The following is a 16,121-nucleotide window of genomic DNA, read 5'->3' as shown; positions in this document are numbered from 1 at the left end:
AGTAGATTTCAAGGGCAAGTACAGAAATAGTCATAGTTTCAAGGAATGCAGACTTCATATAATATTTTGTCCTATAGGAAATATAAGGTATTTATAAGAAATTCAATAAGAGTCACAATGTTACAGTGCTTGATGGTTCATCAATAACAACTGTACATCACATCTTAATACACAACCATCAGTTCTTTTCTACAAATCATTTCATTGAAATGTAAATCTGTGTATTTCAAAAAAAGACTTTTAGTGGATATAGTAATACACTCACTTCTATAATATGATGGCATAAATTACGTAAGTAATGTTGAAAATCATATAAAATTATCCTTTTGCACCAGATAAAATCAATAAATCAGGAAAAGCATTCATTACCTTCAACATTCTTATTCTTCTCAGTAAATAAAGGCACCAACAAAATTTCTGTGGAGAGTTCTTCAATTTTTTCTTCCATTAATAAAAAGTGTTTGATGAGTTGAGAAAGACACTTGAGTTGATACAATGTTAAACAGAAATTCCTTCTTTTTTTCTGGTATTCCTGGGAGGCTGTTCAAGCAAAATCATAAAATAACTTACTTTTTCTTCAAAAATGATCCTACAAAACTGATTATGTAGAAAAGTATAGTGCATCAAGTAATTTCATTCTTTTGCCATAGCATAATTTATCTTTTTCTGATTATAAAGTTTCTCATTATTAGTTCTTCCCAAGTCATTGGCATTTCTCAACTCTCTGGGAAGGTACAACTTAACGCCAGGTTTTGTTATTCATTAACTAGCATTTTTTCAAGCAACAGATCTACTCAGAAACCATCTCACTTGCAGTTTACAGAAAACAAAACAACAACAAAAAAAAACACACTATGTTACAAAAACTAGTAGAACAAAATGAAAAAAAAAAAAACCAACACACATCATTACTATATTTTAATGGTTTGGGACATCACATCATTACACTGTCACTCTGCAAGTCACCTTGTCTGTTTAACAATCTGCTAGCACAATACCATTGATGAATATGACATTTGAGTGAAAAGAAACATCAGTCTAACACTCCACAAGTTTAAATATGTGGGGTTTGAAAACAAGCAAGACTGTCAGTGAACAAATATCCGCAAGTATTATATCTATAAGCATCTGGTATTTAAAAGAAGAAACTGAACATATTATTTTGAAAGGTTAACACCTGTAATCGTAACATATAGTCATGTCACGTAATCTAGGGAACTCTGCTTTGAGCACAGTCAGACTATAAAATGTAGTGAGTTGTTTCCAATTCTGTATTACCAAACCACGTCTTTTTGTTTTTTTTTTTTTTTGTAACTTCTTTAAATGCACTTCTATGCAAATTGTAGTGAGATGATATCATGTTCCTATGGAGTTCAGTTGCAGATGTAACATCAGCAGAACGGTTTACATAGACATTGTCAGAGTGAGAACCAGAGTAATCTGAAAGAGAAGCTCTGAAAGTACTCAGTACCGCCCTTTTCCCTCAAAGTTCCTAGTTTTTGTTTTGTTTTGTTTGTTTGTTTTTGGTATTCACAAATCACTTTTAAATAGACATAGATCTAAGTAGCAGAGCTGAGCTCTGAATAAAAATTCCCTAATTTGCTATTTTTGTTTTACAGCCTTAGAGATTGAACTGTGAGTTTTGCAACCACATTTGAATTTCCTCAAAGTTCCAAACAGATGTATTCATGTTAGTCCCCTACATTTCTAAGAATGCCAAAAGAAACTGCTATAGATAATTGCCTCTGCTGGTGCCTTGCCTCTATGAATAAGGAGCAAATAATACCTGCAGCACTGGATTTCCAATTTCAAGTCTAAATCGCACCCGAAAGATATTCTGCTATTCAGAGAATTCTCCTTTGCCTGAAAGGTTGATAACATAAACTGAGTTTAACTGATAGGAAATGACTGCCTGAGTCTACAGACAGACAGAAATAACAGATGCAAGAAGTGAGAACCATGAATCACATCATAAAAATCAATGGAACATTAGTTCTGTCTCCTGTGATTTGAAAACATTGGGAAGCTCCTGTCCCCTCTCCCCGGGAACAAAGGAACCTTCCAATTATTTGACTGCCCCCAAACTATTGTCCTCATTAGACTGAAAGTAAGTGGACCTAGAAGCCAAAGGTATACCACAGTAATATTAACTTTAAAATATATAACCAAACTCAGAGAGAAGTGCAAAGTTATTTTTTTACTTTCAGTGATTAGTCATATATTAAATATCATATATATTTCAGCTGGAAGCAGAAGATACTAAGTTCAAAGGTCCCTCTTTTACCATGTCATTAATAATTTGAGAGAATACTTCAATATGTGATCAGCATGTATATCCAAATGAACACTTTCATAATCTTCCAAACAAGTTTTTACTATTTAATACTATGTATGTTCTAGAAACATCCTGAAGAGGAGGCCGAGGGGAGGCCTCATGGCGGCCTGCAGCTCCCTCACGAGGGGAGCGGAGGGGCAGGCGCTGAGCTCTGCTCTCTGGGGACAGCGACAGGACCCGAGGGGATGGCATGGAGCTGGGACAGGGGAGGGTCAGGCTGGGTGTGAGGGAAAGGTTCTGCACCCAGAGGTGGTCGGGCACTGGGACAGGCTGCCCAGGGACGTGGCCACAGCACCGAGCCTGCTGGAGTTCAAGAAGCATTTGGACAACGCTCTCAGACATAGGGTCTGGTTTTCGGGTGGCGCCGTGTGGAGCCAGGAGTTGGGCTTGATGATCCTTGTGAATTCCTTCTGACTTGGGGTATTCTGTGATGCTATCAAACTTTCATACAAAATTAAGAAGAAATTTGAGGTAAGCATAGCAGAAATTCTGGTTTTGATAAAAAAGATACAAACAAAGCAGGTAAGAGATTAAGGGTTTAAGTGGTGCAGTCACGAAGGCCTGAAACATGAAGCTGAAATCCCTCTAAATAGACTAATTAGCTTGGTATTCATCAGAAACCTATAAATATGGGGAGTGAGAAAATGGTGATCCATTTCAACAAAAAGTGATATGCAAACCTTCATCAACCCAGGAGTCTTGATTCCTTCAGCTTCAGGAGATACCTAGACCAGAAGATGGTCAAGATAAAAGCATTAGAAAACAGAAGGGAAAGATGAGACCACCATGTAAGAAATGCTTTTCCTAGAATTGCTGACACTAGAAAAACAGGCTGAAGAATCATTCTTCGCCAAAGCTGGAAGCCAGAGAACCCTTGGGCTGTGATGATTCACATGACCCAGAACCTAAGACTTCTCTGGAAAGCTATAAATAAACAACTAACTAAATAAATAATTTCTATATGGGATTTATAGACAGTTCCATATCATATCATTCTTAAATCTTCTTTCACCCTGTGTCAGGCTCTCTTTTGTCAAAGAAAATGTAATATGACTTAATATTTGACATCAGAGTATACCAGAGATGCAGATGTAACAAAGATTAGTGCATCATTTGCACAGGTTCTTTGTTACAATGCTACAGCTGGGTCAGGCCACATACTCTTACATTAGCATTCAGCAGAAATCGTGCTGATGAACCTGGCTACCTACCACAACTGATGGTAATAATGCTGGTTCAGTAATGGCAGGTCCTCCAGCAGGACTTGCACAGCTGACATAGCTATGTGTTATTCTGCACAGATCACATAGTTTATAATGCTGCTGACTCAGGGTAGTAATCTTTGAAGTAACCACCTGTCTTAACGAGAACTACCACTGTAAGACTCTGTTCCACCTCGTTTTATGTATAGAGAAGCCATGGGTCTTTGTTAGACAGTGTAGTCCCTAGGGCAGCAAAAGCAGAAGTGTGCCAAACACAAACTCTTATGTAAGACTGATGCTATTTCTTGTGGATTTGGATAACAAAAATGTGTTGTTGGCTACTCCAAAGAAGTTAGCTTGAACATCAATTTGCTTTGCTCATCCACAGCAATTTGGAAGAGCTGGTCAGGGGAAACCACTAGAAGTAAATTGCCTTTCACATATGGTCAGTTCCATGTCCACAGTTTTATTCTCCCAGAAATGACAACTCACGCATTTAGTGCATCATGGCAAATAGTGTGCACACACCTGCATATCTAAAACTTGATTGAAAGATTTTACATACATCGCAGGCTCTGTGAAGTTTCAAAACAATGATGATGGCAAGATTCTGCTTTGTTGAACAGGCTGCTTGAATGAGATGCTTGTTTTATATAGAGAACGCACACATCATAGTCCTTTTTCTTCCCCATTTCTGATGTTATACAAAGAGGTCAGAGAACTCACACAATTCAGAAAGAGCGACATCCATCTGTGATGAAGATGGTATAAAGCTGTTGACAACATCCTAGCCAATTCGCAAAGAACCATGCACAAGGGGATTGGAAGCACTTGCAGCGGATCTCAGCTTTCTTCCTGAACAGCCTGCAGAGTGTTCGCTACTCTCATTCTTCTGAATATGATTGTTTCTGCATTTCTGAGTTTAATTCATGTAAGCCCTTTTACAAGGAAACAGCTGCAGTAGCATCTTTAGCTACAGGCTTATGTCAACAGGACATCCATGGAGCCCTCCTAACAACAGGACATGGGGGCTTCCTGTTGAGGCACTACCTTGAGAGGAGAATTTCTGAAAAGGGACAGAAAGACTGGTTCAGAGGCTACAAAGAAGCAAAGTGGATCATATAACCAATGTCAGTGTTACAGGGCGCCAATTTTGCCAATGTTGCTCCAAATAGCGGCGAAGTCAGAAGCAAAACAAATATGGATAAGAAAATGCTCTGAGCTCCTGAGTATGGCCTCAGGCTTCACTCCATGCAGAACAAGAATCACAAAAATACTTTTGTGCAAAACCAGTGCCTATACTGAATATTTCTGAACTGAAGAGGGGACTCGGGGGATTTCATCAGTCTAATACTTGACAGGAAGGTGAAGAGAGGATGGACCAGGTGCTTCTCAGTGGTGCCCAGTGCCAGGACAAGGGGCAGTGGGCACAAACTGGAGCACAGGAGGTTCCCCCTGAGCATCAGGCAGCACTTCTGTACTGTGCAGGTGATGGAACAGTGGCACAGGCTGCCCAGAGAGGTGGTGGAGTCTCCTCGGAGATCTTCAAAAGCCTCCTGGACATCGTCTGGACAACCTGCCCTGCTGGAGCAGGGGTTAGGCCAGATGAGCTCCTGAGGTCCCTTCCCTGATTCTGTGAACTGCTCTGGAGACTGAATGTGCCAGCGGAAGATTACTAAGCCTGTAGGATAAGCTAATTCTCAGGCACATACACACACACACAAAAATAATAAAAAAGATCCAATGCAAGCACAATGTTAAGGAGCAGCAAAGGCTGGCTGCTTTCTTAGGGACAAAGAGTAGAGCATGAAACATGGCCACGAGGTCTTGTTCCTCACCAGGCAGGACCCTGTTCTGCAGTCTCTATGCAGGGCACACAGGGCAGACCTGAGATGATCGTCAGGTTAAAACCAAGAGTCCAGATCATCAGCCAAGTTTGTGGTGATGACACAAGTCTCAGGCCAAGCCAGGAGTCAGGATGTCTGGTGAGTGTAACCGAGGCTCAAACACAGTCCGGTGATCATCAGGCAGGACCATAGCATTAAGGCGGGTCCAAGTGCAAGCCAAGAAATCTCAATCAGGTGGGTCCATGGCAAGTCACAGGCTCAGATGTGGTGGAGCTGGACAGGACACCTGCGATGTAGTTCTGGCAGGGACTGAAGGCCCAGACCTCAGCTGAAATAGGGATCATGGAGAGGCTGCAGCAGAGGTCCCAGAAGAGGTTGGTCAGGAAAACAAAGCCTACCAATACACCCAGGGTTTTGTGCACAGCCCTGAAGGAGCCTCAGTTTTCAGGGTAAAGCCATAGAAGAAGAGGTCATTTCTGGAAAACATAATTTCTGCTTCACATCCACCGAGGATAACATAATTACTCTGAGAAGAGGAAGGAAATAATGCACTTAAGGCTTCTGCTACATAGATGATGGCCTTTTCTGGGGCAGGGAGAAAGACAAAGATTTTACTTGAATTAAATACAGCTTGCACTACTTTTATTTGGACCGAGTAAATAAAGCTTGATGGTTCACAATAGAAAAGTGGAAGGAATCAAAAGAATAAGCTCATAAGGTTCATCCTCTTGATACGTCTACGTTTAGAAAATCTGTACTCTCGGCTTCCTCTCACATATAGGCAAAGGGTGCATAAAGAGTAATTTATTTCTTCAGGCATGCTGATTCACCACCCCAACCACTGAGTGACAGACATCAGAAGCCTGCCATCTGAGAAAAAGCTGACTTTCAGAGAGCTTTGCTGAAGAAAAAAAAAAAAAAAAGGGAAAAAGAAAAAAAAAAAAGAACAAAGAAAGACTAATAAAAAATGTCTTTCAAATTGTGCAGGATTATGAGAGTGCCAGGTAAGTGCAAAGTTTGTCTTTGTCAGAGACCATTTGGCTGATTGCACCTGTACAGATGTAGATTATTTTTCTTCAGCAGATAGGAATAAGCAATCTGACTTAGGCGATCAACCATCCTGCTAAACTAGAGATGGACTACACTAGGTTTTGAGTTTCTGTTCAGACCTCATCCAGGCCCGGTGACATCAAAAATTAGCAGATGCAGAGTCCTTTCCAAAGCAACAGGAAAACCTCAAATGCAGGCAGGTCCAAGGATGAGATAAGGCTGTAACCTATCAGATATTACATAGATGAAAAGAGGCCCTGAGTGAAGGCAACAATACCACACCCATAAGGAGTAAAAACTATTCAAGAAAAAAAAAAAAAAAGTCTGATAGTAGACAAGGTAAAAATGCAGGTAACAAGCAGGTAACAAGCAGGTACAACATCCTCCAAATTAAGATAGCCTTCAGGTATGATAGACTTACATCAGCAATAAAGCACAAATCCAGTTTTATTTTTTTAAATGGCCTGTATTATCTCAGAAACGTCATTTTCTCTTGAAGAACGGTTAACAAAAATTAAAGAATGCTTAAAAGGTTTTCTCTTTGAGACAAATTACAAACTGAAACCATGTAAACTCTCATTCCATCTTTGGCTATTATTCAACTGGAATTCTTTAGTTCTCGCAATTCTCCTGGAAGTGTTTCAGCATCTTGATTCTACCATCTTAACATGAAATCCATAGGTCCTGCATTCTATACCAGACTGTTAATCCAGGTTCTTAGGTAAATTTTAGCCAAAACAGTCCTACCATCCACACAGAAACCCTTTTCACTTGCATTTTCAAATGTGCTAAGCCTAGATGAGTTTTCTTAGCGTAAATTAGGACAGAAGATCCACTGTAAACCAGGTTATGGGTCATCTTCCACCCAGCACGTACTTGCATAATCACTCAAACCCTGAAATTCTTGCAGTGGTCATCCCACAGTTTCCTGCTTTTCTCCCTCCTTCCTTAGAATCCAAGGTTCTCAGAGTGTAATTAAGAAACGTGCCACTTTGCTTGAATATTTCATCTGCTAGTTCCATCTGATGTCAACTTATTTTAAGAATCAGTCAACTACTGATATCATAGAATCATAGAATCACAGAATATTCCGAGTTGGAAGGGACCCATAAGGACCATTGAGTCCAACTCCTGGCACCACACAGGTCTACCCCAAAATTCAGACCATGTGACTAAGTGCACAGTCCTTCTTAAAAGAAGCACAGTGCTTCTTAAACTCCAACAGGCTTGGTGCAGTGACTGCTTCCCTGGGGAGCCTGTTCCAGTGTGCGACCACCCTCTCGGTGAAGAACCTCTTCCTGATGTCCAGCCTAAACTTCCCCTGCCTCAGCTTAACACCGTTCCCGTGGGTCCCGTCACTGGTGATAACGGAGAATAGGTCGCCTGCCTCTCCACTCCCCCTCGCGAGGAAGCTGTAGACTGTGATGAGGTCCCCCCTCAGCCTCCTCTTCTCCAGGCTGAACAGGCCCAGGGACCTCAGCCGCTCCTCGTATGTCTTCCCCTCTAGGCCCTTCACCATCTTCGTCGCCCTCCTCTGGACACTCTCCAACAGTTTCATGTCCTTTTTATACTGTGGTGCCCAGAACTGCACACAGTACTCGAGGTGAGGCTGCACCAGCGCAGAGTAGAGCGGGACAATATCTTCCCTCGACCGGCTAGCAATGCCATGCTTGATGCACCCCAGGACACGGTTGGCCCTCCTGGCTGCCAGGGCACACTGCTGGCTCATATTCAACTTGCTGTCAACCACAACCCCCAGATCCCTCTCTGCGGGGCTGCTCTCAAGCATCTCGTTGCCCAGTCTATATCTGATATCTGTTTCTTCTTTTAATGTATCCCATCATTTCATAGATATCTATACTCACCTGCCTTCTTACAGTTTTTGTTTTCAAAGTGAAGAATCCTAGCTTGCCTATTTCTTCCTTATATGGAAGCTGTTCTAGCTGTTTATCACCTTCTTGTCCTTCCCTAAGTATCTTCCACTTTCTTTTATGGCAAAAACTAATGAATATGCCTATCCAGAATGCGGACTAGTGAAATACACACTATCAATAATATACAAAGAGACACATACACAATACTAGTGAAACTGGGGACAACTTTGCAATGCTATCAGACAGCTAAATGAATAATAATTAATTATTAAATTAATAATAAATTAATAATTTATCTTCTAAAAAGGTAAATTAAATACACTGTAGAGGCTAATCCTGCTCAAAATTAATTCTTATAGAAGACATACAGAAGTTACTAGAGAAAGAAATTGCCCTTATCAATAGAAAATATGAAGAAAATAAAGAACCAAGCAATACAAGAGACACCCTAAAAATCAGCACGTCATTCAAACTTCAAGGTTAAATTCAGTGTGTATGCAATATGTCTTCAACAATGAATTTCAGACGTCTCTCTCTTATTTGTATATAATGAAAAATATTTTCTGCTAAATAATGTGACTACTTGGGAGCTCTTTGGAATTGAAAAAAAAAAAAAAAAAGCATTGTACTAGAAAATTTTACTTTACTGGTGATTAAGTTTAGAACTGCCCATGTGAATTCTAAGCCAGCAAATAAGTTATCCAAAATATTTTCAAGAAACATAGAATAAAAGACACACTTTCAATAAAGTATTTGATCATAATATCTAACCTTCTCCTAAATACTTAAAATCAGTGGCAAGATTTCTGCCTTTACCTTACCACTTGAAAAGATATGCCCTTATCTCTAAAAATGAAGAATCATCAGAAATAAGGCTGTTCTAGATCTTAACGATCTGGGTACACCTGCTAAGTTATAGAAAGTTTCAAAAGTGGTGCGCTCCTCAAAGCTGCAGCTCTTGAAACCATTAAATAAAGTGTGTTCCAATTTCCTTGGTTAGTACTTGGAAGTATTTAAAATCTCAAAGGCATATGAAAATATGCATATGAATGAATCCTATAACCTTAAAGTAAGATTTTGTATTTTTTGGGCCTGGCATGTTATATTTTTTAACTCTTAGGCATTCACAAAATCTCAAAAAATGGAATGGCTAATTCTGGTCATTTGAAGTCATCCAGGGATGTGACACAGTAAAGTGTGGTACCAAAATCCCTGCATCATAGGCGAGCTGGCTGTGGATGTTCAAGAATAGCTACCCTACCACAGTGCTGCTCTCAGATTAATTAGCCTTACTATTCAGTGTACAGAGACACAAGGCTAAACTGCTTCTGAGACTCACAATGGAATCCTTGGAAAGCAACCTGATGACTGCCTTCTTTAGTGATTACAGTGGGGATTTCTCCCTCAGCAGGAACCAAGGGTTTAAAATGCTTTTAATCAATTTTACTATAAAATACCTTCCCAAAACATTAAATATCATTCCCCTGCCCCCATTTATAAGGCTTAATTTCGTATAAGATAGATCTACAATATTGTTCTTCTAGGGACACAAGAAAGTGATGTCAAGGATTTCATCCAGTAACAATATATGAGGAAGAAAATTGAAAAGAAAACCTGTAATATTTAACTTAAAATCTAACGACAACCTGCATGCAAATAATAGAGTCATTCCATAAATGGAAATAACATTTTGTTAAGATCTGAAAAGAAATAGCCTAATAAAGCAAGAGAAACTCAACTACTGGTAGTCACTGTGTATAGGGATATTTCAAGGGGTAAATTTTCAAAGCTGTGCACAGGGAGTTGCATACATAAATTCCATCAGCAATAATGTGTTCCTCACCTCTCAGCAATATTAACTTTTAAGTGATGCTATAACTATTGTAGCAATCTTGCATTTATGACAGCATTCATCTGCACACAGTAACTCCCAGACAGAGCTTGTATATAAACTGTACTATTATTTCGCTTGCATTTAGTAATGATATATTCAATTTTTATGGACATCTGCTCACAGTTTTCTCTTCTTAAGCTGCATGTTGATATATGATTTTTAATGTAACTGCTAGGTTTAAATAATTAGTATTGCTGGATATAATCACTAATTTCCTCATACTGTAAAAGGCAACTTAATATTTCTGCATAGCAGATGTAATACACAGTACTACACAGACCTAAATTATTACAAACAGTGCCAGCAGTTTTCTATACACAGTACTTAAGATAATTATAAAAAAATCATCTTCATTACTGCACGCTAGCATTTTTTTAACAGTTTAATTTGGATAGGTTACAAGATACATTCAAATCACACAGATACAATTACTGCAAACCCAAGAAGCTATAAAATGTTCCCCAACAAATCCCTTTGACCCTGTTAATGTCTGTTCCTTGTTAATCTAAGGCAAACATTGTTTGTAGTGCGCATTTGTTATGGAATATGAAAAAAAGAAAGGAAATCCCTTAACAGTTGTTATTGATTCCAGCATTTACTGACTGAAAGTTAAGTGCCGTTTACAAAACAGAACAGATGCAGATGCTGACAAAAAGGTAAACAATTGTTGCATGGCTTACTGCCAGATTCTAAGCCAATATATTAAACTCCAAGTGAAGCACATTTCCCCTATAGATTGCACTTATTGCCACTTCATTTCCTATGTGCTCTGTCTCTCTATTGCTGTGCCTGGCACTAAGCTATTTTCAGTTCTTTGGTGACCCCTGAGGCCTAGTGCTACCTCACATAGCCATTAGTGAAGGGAATTGCATGTGTCTGACATGGCCTGAAACCAATTATTTGATATTTTCTTCAGAATGATGCCCAACTCTGTTGGGAATGAGCAATCATGAAATAATTTACCTCCTGATTTAATTTTTTCCTGCACAAATTAGTTGTAGCTGAGCTAGCTATACACAGCTGCCTGTGACATATCTCTGTCTTATCAAGGTTCTACTTGAAATGATGAAAAAGGGGAGGGGGGAGGAGAGCTGAATAGAATAGGTCGGGGAATCCTGCTTTAAAAAGGCATTGACAAGTTTATCAGATATACTGATCACATGTACTCTCTGCTGATTGAAACTGACAGACCCATAAAGAACTATCAGTGCAGCAAAGGAAACCACACGGATGCAAACTGTTATCAGCCTGTTTAAGGTTTTTTAAACACCTGTCTTACTTTGCAGCTCCTTTTTTCTGCCAGTGAAGCCTACAGGTGCCATGGGACGCTGATAAAAAAGCTCATGCAAACAGATTACATGTTGGCTCTGTGTTGTGTCCCCCTCCTCCTCCCCTTTTTTTAAATGGTCGCAGATCTGAAGATAGAAAACATTTTTGTATCAGACGTCGCCATTAACTTATGGCTTTTGTAAATGCTTATACTGTACATCCACACTATGCACTTGTCAAAAAATGCAGTGAAGTACGGGATTTCAACTTATGTATAAACATGGTAAGCATGTATAAATTTGCATATATTTAATCAAGAAAGGGTGTCTGTCATAGGAAGAGAGATGTCACTGCCAGCTATTAAACAACCTCTGTGAAGACTACACTAATCTTTTGAAGGAGATTCACTATACATGAAATTTTAATCAAATCTACTCCATAATGTCTTCCCAGTTAAATGAAACCAGTTTTCACCTCATCGTGAAGGTTGATTCCAACATCAGGTTGCTAGATGCTATCTAGCAAAAACCTAAGTCCTTTGTTAACAAGGAGTGTATACGTCTGTCAAAATTAAATCTTCACTTGTAATCATGCTCACCGATCAAATGACAAAAGGATAGACCAGTGCTGGAAACACAGGCTGGAGAGCAAGAACAATGAACTGATCGTGCCCTGACGCTAAGTTTATGCAATAGTCTTAAGCAAACCATCTCACCAGTCTGATTCCTTGACAGCATACAGCTATTTTGCTGTTGAACAAATTATAGAGAATTCCTCAAGTGCGCTGAGGATGAAGTGCCCTGTAATAATAACTAACAAAAAAACTTTACACATAGACACCTATCTCAGCTTGATCTGAAACTACAATGTGCTCCTTAATTTTCCAAAATACATGTATTTTCTAACAAATTAGAACACATCCTGATCATACACTGCAATTTGTGGTACACAATCACATTGTAAAGAATTCAAAAGTAAACCAATTAATTAGTCTATGAATTAAAACTAATTATTGATGGGTCCTTTTAAGGAATTTAGCAGGTGGTATCCAATCATTTTCTGATAATTATAATTATCAGAGTAATGAAATAGCAGAAATCCTTTAAATTTCTCCATAGTTAAAAGCAAGAAAACTTGCAGATAGGCTATATTTGCGTTTGTATTTGTGGCTTTTTTAGATGTTATTCTATAACTGACAACTTCTTCTGAAGTACTGACTAAAGGTAAACAGTTCTCTTCAGAAAATTGCAGGAATTATCCTATGGCAAAATCTTATTCCTTGTAACATTTCTCAGTAGGACTGAAACCACATTCTGGCCTTACCAATGCCAGAAACCGACTCTACACAATTATTATTATTTTTTAATTGCTGTTGCCTACATAGTGGGCTGAGGGAGTTACTGCACTCCCTCAAGCCTTCGCACACACAGGAAACAACAAAGAAGAGTGTAAAAGAAAGCATACTGGGGAGCCTGTAGCAAACTGGAGATGGCACCTATTTTGAAAGAGAAGAGTTCCTGAAGAATTGTAAGAGGTTGATCTTCTTCAGTCTTTGCTGGAAGAGAATTATGTACTGCCAGGTATGTCAAACTTTTTAACAAATGCTAACTTTGATAGGACTTGTGTGTGTTCCCCTGTGAGCCATTTAAAACACTTAGCTGACAAAAACAACTGTAATTTTTATTTGAAATCACTGTAATTAACATATTTATTTTTAACTGACTTAGGTTTCTTAAATATCTGCAAATACAAAAATGTCTGCTAGCTTTTTTTTTCTATCCTCTGTACTTACATTCACAGTAGAATGCTTGGGTTTCACACAGATTGGTTCATTACAACGGATCCACTCTATTAAAATTAGATTGCTAGGAACTTTCAACCAATCACAAATTTCTATCAAGCGTTCATCATTCCTTTGTGTAGTCTACACTTGATATTATGTATTTCCCTAAATAATAGATTAAAGTGCTTCTGTCACTTTTGCTTCTTTTACTCCTTGGGATTTCCAAGATATAACAGAGGCAGATAGTGACAGCTTTTGTTCTAATAGGAGAAAACACTCAGAAAATTACTTATAAAGCTGGAGCCGATACTCGTATTTCTGCTTCCTACCTCTTGATATTTCAAAACCCTATTTAGGCAAAATCACCACAAAGTTCTCACAAATACTTTACAAAGAATATAAAAATCAGAAAGAAGTTTAGGCACACAGAAAAAAAAACAGCAGACATTGCCATTTTCAAACTTCTAGAGAAACATCTCTGCAAATTCATAACCTTTTAATAAATATTTTCTAGAAAGGATAGAACATTTTCCATGTTACAAATATAGATTTAGTCATAAATTAGTGTAAATGTGCACATATTGGTTCCTCCTCATTGATACTATACTGTTAAAACACCTCTTTATATATATGAGCTCTTCATATAACTCCTTTTAACTGGATCAGCTCCAGAGAGTCCCCAGTGGTTAGGGGTACTAAAAATCTTGAGAGGGCACCACATGTTAAATTTCAAACTCAGATGTTGGATTGGGTTATAACAACGCTTATTCTCTCTAGTTAAGACAAGACAGGAATATCTGCATTGCAAATGTAGAGACACAAATTATAAAATGACCAAAAGATTTATCAAAACAAACAAACAAAAAAATCACAAACAACAACAACAAAAAAAAACTCAGTAAATACAGCATCCCCTTGATTGAAAATAGAGGGTTTTTTTAATTTCTAAGCCTAAGTGACCATGAAAAACGGGTTTATGTTCTAAGCTAGCACAGAACATCCATCCCTTGGATATAACACCTCTTCAGTTTAAATAGATGTATCTTTCTGCAAAACATCCTATTGTGGCTAAAATAATTTTGCCCTTTAAAGTTAAACTTTCTCTCTGAATACACATTTTGTGACAGTATAGGTTCTCTGTCCTGACAAAAAATCACAGCCAGGACCATCTAATTAACTTGTGTTTACATGATGGTGGAAATACATGTTGAAAAGTCTCCTGTAATAACTTTCTTTTCAATCAGTAATGCAGGAGTCTCTTTAGTCACTTTAGAAGACATTTTTGAAGTCTTCTCTTATCTGCCATGGTTCTACACATTTTTCTTCACACAGCCATATAATCTGAAGTAAAAGAAAGCCTAGATTAGTAATTCTCAAATTTTGTCACTTACAATTAAATAGAATACTACAGTATATAAATCTCAGATTGACCCCTGACCATCCACAAAACATCATACTGGAGAGTAAATCACTTTCATCTTTTAAGCTTGGGAGGAGAATACAATAATTAGAGGCCATAGTGAGTTAAATGCTCACTTCATGCTGAGGAAGAACACCCAGGTGTGCTGAAGAAGCAAAAAGGAAGATAATTAGTTGGTGTTTGCTAATTGTGGACATTTTGAAAGCAAAAAAATAAAGAAATAAGAAAATAATAATAATAATATTTAAAAATAAAATAAAATTGGATTATGTCCGTTAGTTATTTATTCTATTTATTTATTTATTTATTCCATTATTATAAAATGGAATTAAAAAATAAACTGGAATTATGTCCCTTTGAACTTCTACAGAATTCAGTAAACAGATTCAAGCTCCTGTTGGCAAAGATGAAGTGACATAACTTCATTAGGACACAATAGCCTCTAAAAATATGACCCCAAAAACCCATCAACTATTTCCGATTTAGTAATATATAACTTTGAAAGCAAAGTTAGTGCCTACTTATCTTGGTAAATAAACAATATGCCAATAAAATCCCAGAATGGGCATCTTTTCAATATGACAGTGAATCAATAATGAGATTTCACTGTCAGTTTTCACATTACGAGCTTAATAAGTAATTTCAACCAACTGCTCTAAAAAGGACGGTATTCAGGCATGCTACCAGCTTTGAAATTCTGTCAGTTCAATTGACATTTCAGTAACTTAGATACTGTTATCTTACCCCCTACTATAAGCTTAAAAAGTAACAAGCTTAATGCTTTTGTAATCTTTACAAAAATGTCATTCTCCCACTAGAAACACATTTGTGGTCCTAGGGTATTATGCTCATGTGGCCTTTAAAAGAGTACCTCTTTCTTATTAAAACTTCTACTCTCTATGTTCAAACAGATGGTTTTATTTTCTCCTCAGCTCTACTCATATTTCCATTTAATATAATTGTGCAGTAGAAATCAAATACAATACTTGCAAGGATAAGACATAAATAATATGTGACAAAGAGGCTATGAAACACATTATTTCCTAGATTAAATGCAAAGACATTTATTTTGTTTCCCCTGAGTAATAGGATATTGTTTTGGCTGTCAAAATTTTATGGGTTTCCCAAGGAACAAAGGCAACTGCAGAAATCTGCATCATATCTGTATGTCCGTTGTTTTTCTACTCTAACTCCCTATTATATATCCCTACCCACACTGTCTGCTCAGTATTTTTTTAGTAGGTGGGAATTAAACCTGTTGAATATCTCAGTACTGATTGACTTATGATACAAAATTAGGGATCTCTGCATTTTTAAAGTAAAAAAACTAATGAAGACATCTGGATTTTTACTCATTCCATACGTAGGATTTATGTAATTTTCACTGTGATGTCCTCTTCATGTTTTCTGTGAAGGCTATATACACATAACATAGAAGTACTATGGT

At 37.9% G+C, this 16,121-nt stretch overlaps 1 protein-coding gene across 23 annotated transcripts in view; it reads right to left on the bottom strand.

Moving 5' to 3' along the window:
• KIAA0825 (KIAA0825 ortholog) overlaps window positions 1-16,121 on the bottom strand; it is a 259,660-nt gene that overhangs the window by 180,167 nt on the left and 63,372 nt on the right. For 22 of the 23 annotated variants that reach the window (XM_048046659.2, XM_048046658.2, XM_048046663.2 and 19 more), the window contains one exon: window positions 370-540. The exons of the other annotated variant lie outside the window; for it this stretch is intronic. In XM_048046659.2, the coding sequence (XP_047902616.2) occupies window positions 370-540 (171 nt within the window). The remainder of the gene's footprint in view (window positions 1-369; window positions 541-16,121) is intronic. 23 annotated transcript variants of the gene reach the window in all.

Source organism: Anser cygnoides, chromosome Z, assembly GCF_040182565.1.
Source record: "Anser cygnoides isolate HZ-2024a breed goose chromosome Z, Taihu_goose_T2T_genome, whole genome shotgun sequence".
Classification (NCBI taxonomy): Eukaryota; Metazoa; Chordata; class Aves; order Anseriformes; family Anatidae; genus Anser; species Anser cygnoides.
The sequence above is the reverse complement of the archived record's forward strand: the minus strand, read 5'-3'. Positions and strand labels throughout refer to the sequence as shown.